At 34.0% G+C, this 9,864-nt stretch overlaps 1 protein-coding gene across 3 annotated transcripts; it reads left to right on the forward strand.

The window, feature by feature from the left end:
• The first annotated feature begins 24 nt into the window (after positions 1-24).
• LOC106071724 (39S ribosomal protein L33, mitochondrial-like) lies at positions 25-7,046 on the forward strand. 3 transcript variants are annotated; one of them, XR_008776927.1, is made up of 4 exons: positions 25-179; positions 5,532-5,593; positions 6,230-6,336; positions 6,872-7,046. XR_008776927.1 is itself a non-coding variant. In XM_056023666.1 (4 exons), the coding sequence occupies exons 1-4, from the start codon at positions 2,565-2,567 to the stop codon at positions 6,934-6,936; spliced, it is 282 nt and encodes a 93-aa protein (XP_055879641.1). In that variant the 5' UTR covers positions 2,483-2,564; the 3' UTR covers positions 6,937-7,046. The 3 variants fall into 3 exon arrangements, 1 of the variants encoding a protein (XP_055879641.1); XR_008776928.1 differs by lacking the exon at positions 25-179 and adding an exon at positions 227-249; XM_056023666.1 differs by lacking the exon at positions 25-179 and adding an exon at positions 2,483-2,612.
• The last annotated feature ends 2,818 nt before the right edge of the window (positions 7,047-9,864 follow it).

Consider the following 9,864-nt stretch of genomic DNA (forward strand, 5'->3'; position numbering starts at 1 on the left):
AAATGGGTTGTTGAGAAAACTGGCCAGTGTCTTCAACTGAAAACAATGTTTCGGCATTTAGAGGAATGTCCTTGCGATAAAACGAAAGTAGAAAACTCGTAATTTGAAAAGAGTTGAGACTTATTAATACTAGAGAGTCTAGACCTATATCTAGACTCTAGGACTAGATCTATCATTTGGTAAGTATAGATCTAGACTTTCTGGTCATCTAGGTCTTGATAACGAAATCAGACTCAGAAATCTTTTTAAGTACGTTGTAAATTCTATTTTACTAGATCTAGATCTAGATGATGATCTATTTCTGAGTTTGAGTATCATTACTAATGATTACTAGACATTACTATCATCACTACTTTAGTACTTAGTGACTTAGTCTTAGATTTAGATCTAGATCTAGTTAGTACTTTAGTAGACTTAGTACTAGCCGTTACTTAGCTAGAATGCTGCTAGATCTAGATCTAGCTAGGCATCTAGGTCTAGAGTCTAGATCTACTTAAAAAACTTACTCATAATCATAGATCTACTAACTAGTTCTAGATCTATTTAATAACTAGAAATTAATATAATATATATATAGACTCTAGATTCTAGATCTATGAATCTATGTAGATCTAGATTCTAGATTATTCTAGATATAGATATAGGCAATATAGCCTATATTATAGGCATAGATCTAGGCCTACACTCTAGACAGTAGTCAGTAGAGTCTAGAATCTAGCCTCTAGACCTAGTTAGGGCATTAATTAATTAATATTTAGACTCTAACTCTAATAACAAATAAGAGTAGATCAGATCGTAGATCTATATAGATTCTACCGTGATATGGCACAATTTTTGTAAAATTTTATCATTAAGATTAATAATAATATTAATATTTGCAATTCATCAATTTCATGCCCTTATTAGCCTTGTAGTAAGTTGTTGATCTATAATTATAAATTATAAAAGAAGACAAAAAGTTATTAGGTAAAAAATTAGGCCCTAGCCGCTAGACTTTATTAGATTCTAGATTTAGTCTAATTATCATTATGTTTTATATTTAGATAACTAATCTAGAATCTAGATCTAAATCTAGACTATAGAGTATAGTTACGGTAACTCTAGTTAGTTGTCAAATGAAAATTATTTTGACTTACAAATTATTTTATTAGATAAATAAAGTCATTGTAGATCTCATCATACTCATTGTATATTAGATTTTTAGATATATATCTAGATCTCAACATTGACTAGGTCAGTAGATCTATAATACAGTCATAGACAAAGAATCAACTACTATGACTCTTGTATCTTCTTATCTTATATAATACAGACGTTACTTCAAAAAAGAAGATGATTACGTCCTACGCGTCATGCATTTAGTCATGCATATTAACCAATGACTTAAATTCTGCCAAGTCACTGGTTTTCCTGGCTAGCTCAGGCAACCCATTCCATGCTCTAATAGCACTAGGGAAGAAGGAGTATTTGTACAAATTTGTCCTAGCATATGGGATGAGGAATGTGCCTTTATCTTTGTGTCTTTCAGAGTATTTTATTAAATTTTGTTTTTATATTTGAAGATTATGGTTCAGTGTTTTATGTATGATTGCTACTTTACTTTTGAGCCTTCTGTCCTGAAGGCTTTCTAAATTTAGTGATTTTACTAAAGGTGTCACTCTAGTCAAGTGTGAATATTCGTTTGTTATGAATCTCACTGCTCTATTTTGTTTCTTAATGTTTTCTTGAGTTGAGGGGTCCCAAACGGAGGATGCATATTCTATTATTTGGCCTAACCAAGGTTAAATAACATTTTAGTTTTATGTTCTTATTTGATTTATATAGAAATTTCTTTTGATAAATCCTAATGCTTTGTTTGATTTTTTTGTAGTTTCATCAATATGTGGATTCCATGACAGTTTTTCATTTATTATAACACCTAGGTATTTTGCATTTTTAGTCTGTGTTACTGGTTTGCCATGAATAAGATAATAGGAATTAATTTGTTTTAGTTTTTTTGTTACTCTTAACAACTGACATTTTTCTGGGTGGAAAGACATGCTCCAATTTGATTCCCATTTCTGTAATTCATCTAATTCTCTTTGTAAAATATCTGTGTCTTGTGTTGTTTTTATTGTTCTATATATTATGCAATCGTCTGCAAATAATCTGACTTTTGTTCCTGAAGTAATGCAATTTGGTAAATCATTTATATTATGTAAATTAAAAATAGTAGTGGACCCAAGACTGTTCTTGAGGTACACCTGAGTTTACTGTTATCGGTGTTGATTTAGACTTTAGAGCCATTTATTATTACAGTTTGTTCTCTCCCTATCAGAAAATCTTTAATCCACTGATGCAGTGGACCATTAATGCCGAAATATTTTAATTTTTTAAGCAAACTATGGTGGTGAACTTTGTCAAAAGCCTTAGAAAAATCTAGTAAGATAGCATTTATTTGTTCACTTTTATCTAAACCTTTTGAAAAATCATCAATTAGTCCTATTAGTTGTGTTTCACATGATCTATATTTCCTAAAGCCATGTTGGTATGGTGTGAGGACATTATGTTTGTCTAAGTGGTTTATGATGTTGCTAAATATTATGTGTTCTAGGATTTTACATGTGATGCTGGTAAGTGATACTGGTCTGTAGTTTCCTGGGTCAGATTTTTCTCCTTTTTTTAAATAGGGGGGTGACATTAGCTTCTTTCCAGTCCTTTGGTACTCTGCCCTGGTTAAGTGAAGCCTGAAAGAGTATTTTGAACACTGGGGCTAGCTCATTGTATAGAACTCTAGACTCTATAAGATCTATATTTTTAGTCTGTCTAGATGATTCTGATGATATGACTGAAGACAAAAATATATAGATGTAGATAAATCTAGTAAAAGCTACCTAAAGGTTGCCTGTTCCTGATTTTTCCTCTAGGCTGACTCCTGAAGCCTTTCACGGGTTTAAATTAAGAATTTTCCAGCCAGAAAAGCATAAAGCATTGTTAGACAGTCCCTTGTAAAGACTCTATACCTACTGCCAACTGCATATGACTGTCAATATGATGATAATTTCACAGAAAAAGCCACTAAAATAATTGACTTCTTCTTGCATTGTTGATACCCTCAAGCTGTCTTAGATACATTTTTATTGTGTGTGAAGAATCTTTTATGAGAACAATCTTTCAAAGAAAACTCTAGTAATGACAAGAAGCTCTAGAAACTGGTAGCTTACTGTTACGTTCTCTCCTAATCAGGCCTTCTGTAAACACTGCTAAACACAACACAGCACATCTAACACAAGAACTTGACAACAAGGGCTTCAAGTAACAATGTGGCGGTTTAATGACAAATACATGAAAAGCCAATACAACACAATTGGCTACATTAAATTCAAATGCTTTAACACAATAGAACTGCCTACAAAACACTACAAGTCTTTCTCTGTCTACTTCTAGACTTGTACAGCTACATTTTCAAGGACTCACTTTGTAGCACAATATCCTTACTGCTTGCTGTCCTGGACTATACTCTCTTTCTAACACACTGTCTCTCATCTGTCAAGGCTTTTTGGTCACATGACCATAACATTGGTCATATTGCGTGCATTATATATTTATAGCTTTTATATAGCGCTACTTTCATGCTTATAGCATGCTCAGAGTGCTTTGGTCCAATCTCATTTGTGGACCAGTGGGAGGGGGTATCTAGGAGTTTGTTTTCTGTGCTGCCTTTAGGCACTCAGTAAACACAACTTTGCCCGAGTCGGGTGTCGAACCTCGAGCCCCCTTCTAAGTAGCCAAGACAAGCCAAGTTCAAGCGCACTTGGCCTCTCGACCACACTTCCCGCATTAGCAGTAATGTCACTTGTTCAACAGCCCTTGACCTGTGTGATTGGCCTGAATCATGTGTGTCAGTAGGCCACACACACATTAACGTTTTCAGTCTGCCACTAGGATTATAACAATACCAACCTCACATTGTAAGAGCAACTTAAAAATAATTTTCTAAGAAACCTTGACATTCTTCTGGCTGATGAACATAATTTGCAACATCTTTTCTTCTCCGTCTTTTGTGGTATCCTAACGGTATTCAGGTGAAACAAAAGTACAAAATCTATTAGTGTGTGCAAAGCTCCAAACCAACATGAATTAGGCTCTTGGCCATGTGAGCCAAGTTACTGTATCTTAAAATTACATTTAAGTAGGGGTTCACAGGATAGTATTTTTAGCGCCCCCCGAAAGGGGAAAAGACGCTATTAGTTTTGTGTGGAATGTCCGTCCAGTTTAGATCTCGTAAACTAGAAAAGATATTGAAAATCCGACATCATAATATTTTAGTCCATTTAAAGTTCTGAGGCAACGGCTACTTTTTTCTTTTCTAAAAGCGAAAAATCTAATCACTTATGCAAGCAGTTTTTTCATAAAAATACACCACTTTTACAACTATTCACTATTTATAGTAATAAACACTGTAGGCTCTTTAGTAGGGGAGATGACTATTTGCCATATTTTTAACACATTTATGCAAACGGTTTTTGATTTTTTTGTCAAAAAAAATTTTTTTACATTTGTATTTCTAAATTTAGTAAGTTCTGTCATATACATACTACATTTAAACGAAAAAAAATGTTTACTTTTTTTTCAAAGAGAAAAAATCTATTTAGTATGCATATAAGTTGGACAAAATTTAAAACAATTAATACGTAATTTTGCATATTATCGTGTGAACTACAGTGCTGCAATATAGTTATAGAACACTTAACTTAAGGAAAATTATTTTTCTTTAGAGGTGTAGAGGTGTGGCTTATAGTCCAGCCCCTTAATAAAGATATACTACCAAGTAAACAAACTCAGTGCCCTCAAAAGGTGTGACCTTTAGAGAGTGTCAATACACTGACATTAGACCTATGTCCTTCGTATTTAACTTGTGGTCAAATGTCTATCAATAAACTCAATGTGATGGACTAAACAAATAAAAAAGGGGTGGGAGTTGTTCATCTCTACCTCTGTAGATATACCTGCACAGCTAGACAGATGTCTGGTGAGCGTGACTTTGTCAAGGAATCTTTACATGTTAACTAACCCACTCAAAGGTCAAGACAAAATGAAAAAATGTGCCTGCCATTGCTGCTCTGTATGTAAAGTGCATTTATGATGTACAGTTTCATTTCTATTTATATTAACACGCCTTGTCTTTATAATTAACGAAGTTTGGTGCATATTCATATAGGCTCTATTTTTAAGCATATTATTTTACTTTAATGTAAACATTATTACATTCTACAACAGACATTATTGGAACAAGGTCCACTTTATGCATATTAAATAGGTGTACTTTTTACTATTCGGCCAACTATTCAGCAGTGATATTCGACCGGCGCCGAATATCGCCGAACAGTGAAAAAAACCTGAATATTCAGCAGAAGCCATAGCGACTATCTGATGCACCCCTACATTTAAGACATAATAAAAGTAGAAAAAGATAGGCCTTCATTTGACATTTAGGCTAACTTATGTAATCATTATGATTTATAATGTGTTTTTTTTATTTTTTATTCCAGTTTTATCCTTGTTATGTAATTGTTTTCTATAAGGCAACCATAATGTCCACGTCTGCAGGAAAGTGAGTATTTATAGTACTTCATTTGGTAATTACCATATTGTATGTATAAAGAGCACATTTGTAAAACTAAAAATAAAAAATTGAGTATAGAATTCTCACATATTTTTCTGGGGATTGAACTTATTTTAGTATTCATACATGAATGCTAATATTTCTGACAAAGATGTCCAAGAATAAATGAATGTAGTAGAAAACTGTTTTTAGAAAATTTGAGAACAAATTTATAGTAAAATATTTTAATTCATAAATTAGCTTTCAAGCTAGCCATACAAATAGCTAAAATTAGAACTCAATACTTAGCAGTTTTTTTTTTTTTTTTTTTTTTTAGTTTAAGGCAAACCCCAGTGTAATTTTTTTTTTTAAAATGTGAAAGATATTTGTTTAAACCTAAATCTGTAAATTAAAGAATTCAATTAAAAAATTCTGTTTCTGTAAACCTACAATTTTAGTTGACTTTAGATACTGGGTCCTTGATAAGAAAAAAAAAAAAGTCATACTTGTTCTACATTAGTACGGTATACCAAAAGTGTGAAAATATGTAACATAATCCAGACACATTTTGTGTTGTGTTCAGAACATAATCCAGATACATTTTTTTTGTTTAGAACATAATCCAGATATATTTGTTTTCTTCAGAATAATGGTTGTGATGCTTGAAAGCTTGGCTGGAACTGGCCATAAAGTATTCAGACAACGGCCAAAGACTGGAGATAAATTAGAATTTTTACATTTTGATCCATATGGTAAGATTTAAAAAATAATTTGATATCACACCTTCAAAATAATGTGCTTACTTGCAAGAAAAAGAACAGGTATAATACTTCTTGTTGACTTGAAGCAAAATCTAGCCTGTCTGAATTCATAACTAGTTTCATGGTGTATTTGCATTTCTGTATCTAAATATACTTTACAGTGTGAGATAATTTGTAGGACCATGCAATTTTTATAACAGAAGTTACTGATATGTGAGCACAAAGTTAATATAAACTGAAAAAGCATATAGCTCTATTCCAAGAACATGTAGCAAATGCCTCAAGTACCGATAATAGAAAGATAACAGTTATACCAGTACTTAATTCACATCATTCTTTTGTTAGAACAATGCTTTGTGGAACAATATTCTTTTACTGTTGGAAGTAATTATTGTTAGTTGTTTTTGTTTTTTTAAGAACCACTTTAACATCTATATTTCTGTTACCGGTACTAATTAAAACAAATAATATATCTTAAAAATTATAGAAACGTATATTGAAACCATATTTTGTTTTTATTCCACAGTTCAAGCACAGGTATTATATAAAGAAGTTAAGAAAATCAAAACTCTACGTTCAAAATACAAATAAATGACTGCCAACTTTAATCACAAAAATATTTCTTGTTATTGATAATGAATGCCTTTTTAAAAGAAAAAAAAAAAGTATCAGTGAACTGATAAATAAAAATATAAATAATATATATTTTTTTTTACTTCTGATTCTTTTATAATTATTGTCTATTCATAATAATGATGTTTAATGACCTTTATACAAAGTAATGAGCCTACATGCCTGCAAAAAATGATTATGACACTTTTGACAAAATTGGAGTAGAAGATTGCAATTTATTCCTTTCAAATCATTGATTGTGAACATTGGTGTAAAGGAAAATCAAAATGACAAGGTTTATACCACAGTTACATCAGCTCTGGATAAAGTGGTTGACTCTCTCGACTCCTCTCCATGAAGGATAGAACAGAAAGATTAAACTCTTTGGTCCCACTGTCATTAAGGTGTTTACAGGATCTCTTGTCATGCCAGTTCAGTGACATGTATTCCACACATTAGACATATATTTATTAAGTACATTATATCAATAACATGATGTCAAAATGCAGGGGCCCCCTAAAGAGCGCCCCCCCCCCCCCCCCGCCTCCAAAATTCCTAGCTGCGCCATTGCCCAAAAACACGAACTCATTCAACTAAACATTTCGGCCCTCTCACTGATCTCATCACTGACAAATGATGTGTGCGTCTGCAGATAATAAAGTTACTTATTGACATATAAGACACCTAAGGTTACCAGATACCTGCACTAAAAGATAAAGCCTTACAAAGGAGGGCAAAAAAAAAGTACACTGGTGACATTGGTGAAACATGACGCGAAATCAAGGGTTGCAAAACTATTAGATCGGTGTTTCTCAGCTTCTGATGCCTTCAAGGAGAATAAATGTTGGGCTTACGTTTGCAAGCTAAGATGGCTGCGGGGAATGCTGTAATCTCGGGTGCCAAGTGTATTCTAGCAGTAGTTCATCATTCGTGTAAACATATAGGCCTAGCTGCCTACGAGTGGAGCATTTTCTTCCGATTGTACACTATGGAAGATCGCCTTTCGCTGAGCTAATAGACAGTCTATTTCTTTTTTTGTTTAAGAAAGGATAATGTCCAAAAAAAAAAAGGGAAATGTTAAAAAAAACAAAACTATTCCTTCTTTATGAAGCCGATGACTGTTTCGTAAGAGCAAATATTGTACTTTTACTAACTAATGAATAATAGATGAAGCATTCTTTACCCTCCCCTGATTCCCACCTATCCCTTATATCCACGAATTATTCCTGGATCAGCGATATGTATAAATCTCCTCGGGGTACCGGTACTTGTGATAGGCCAACAGATTGAGACTTAAGACAATGTTCATGAACGTCTTTTCATTTGAAATTAAAATAAAACAAAAAAACTATTCAATGAACAAGGCCTGCATTAAATGGGGAAAACCCGATCTAGACCAACAACATTAAATCTGTGCGAAATTTAAATATATAATGCAAGTATATATAGATGTCAATTAAGAGACTTTATACACAGTTAGCTAGCGTAGTTTTCTAAGTTGTAAGTACATATTATATATTCTGTTTGGTGATCTAACAGAAGGTAAGAGAGCCGCTGGTCGTCCACTTATTAGGTATACTGATATATGCAAACGCGTCATGAAGCTCTTCAAAATTGACACTAGCAGCTCTGAAAAAGTGGCTCTGGGTAGATCAATATGGAGAGAGAGCATAAAGGAAAGATCCCGAATTGTAGATGCCATACACAACAGTAGTAGAAAGAAGGGTGAAAGTATAACGGCGCCTGGTGATTCCAGATGCCCAACCTGTGACCGCAGCTGTGTATCAAAGATTGGCGTCTTTAGTTGCACAAGAAGTTGCAAAGGGGAAAAGATCGTCTCTCGGGATATAATAATATAATAGGGCTTGTCTTTGAGTCCAAAGATTAAAGAGGAATGCTGCGACCTACATGTTTTGCCACATCTAGCGCAAGCACAACCATTGTCCGCCACTGGCCGATTTAGATTTTTATTTGCCGTCTACGTCTATCCTCGGCCGCGGATTTTCTTTTGGTCTCAAATGTATATATATATATATGTAAGTCTATGGGCGACACCTTAGCCTAAAAAAAAAAAATAGAAACATAAAAATATAGGTCATACGAAAAACTTGCATATATGTAACCCTGCCGGACCAAGTTAAACAAAGGACGTTTGGGCCACGAGGCCTTCATCAGCTACAAAACAAACAAAAAAAAAAAAAAAAACAAACAACAACAAACAATTAACCCAAAATAGTCTTAAATTAACTTATCTGTCCGATGTTTTTCTCTATCGAGGCAGAAAAGAAATGAGCTACGCTGGTGTAAAAGCGCAGGAAATCGGAAGGGGGCTTTTTTCCATATATATCTTTGAAAGCGACATACTCGCGACATCTCATCCCCACCTAAAAGACACACTTAACTCCACAACATCTCGAGTGAGCCTGGCACTTGGCCATGTAAGCGACGTTACGGTCAGACCTGCAAACACAGGCTCGCCACCCCCACCATCACCTGTCCTAAAATGACCATCAAGATCAGTGGCAAATTTAACTGCAATAGTAGAGGAGTCATATATGCTATAATATGCTCAAGGTGTCAAATGATCTATATTGGAAACACAGGCAGGACCTTAAAAACACGAGTCCAAGAACACCTTAGAGACATTCGTAATTTTGCAACTAAGCCCGTCTCTATCCATTTTAATAACACACATCAAAGGGGTACCTCTGATCTCCTCGTCACTGCTATACAACAATGGAATGACAAAAACACCCGTCTGCAGATCGAAAACAAACTTATTTACATGTCAGGCACCCTCCAACCTAATGGGATCAACAACCAGCACACTTTTATTTAATATGCGATTGGCACTAACACTACCCCCATTTTCCCATCCATCTTTGCCTGACATCTCCGCCCCCTTCC

This window comes from Biomphalaria glabrata, chromosome 3 (assembly GCF_947242115.1).
Source record: "Biomphalaria glabrata chromosome 3, xgBioGlab47.1, whole genome shotgun sequence".
NCBI lineage: Eukaryota > Metazoa > Mollusca > Gastropoda > Planorbidae > Biomphalaria > Biomphalaria glabrata.

What these genes read in the sequence shown, in the direction of transcription:
- LOC106071724 (XM_056023666.1), top strand. Translation starts at nt 2,565, where the DNA reads ATGATGTTGCTAAATATTATGTGTTCTAGGATTTTACATGTGATGCTG. An exon ending in ATGTCCACGTCTGCAGGAAA is followed by an intron (nt 5,594 to 6,229) that starts GTGAGTATTTAT and finishes TGTTTTCTTCAG; the next exon opens with AATAATGGTTGTGATGCTTG. An exon ending in TTTACATTTTGATCCATATG is followed by an intron (nt 6,337 to 6,871) that starts GTAAGATTTAAA and finishes TTTATTCCACAG; the next exon opens with TTCAAGCACAGGTATTATAT.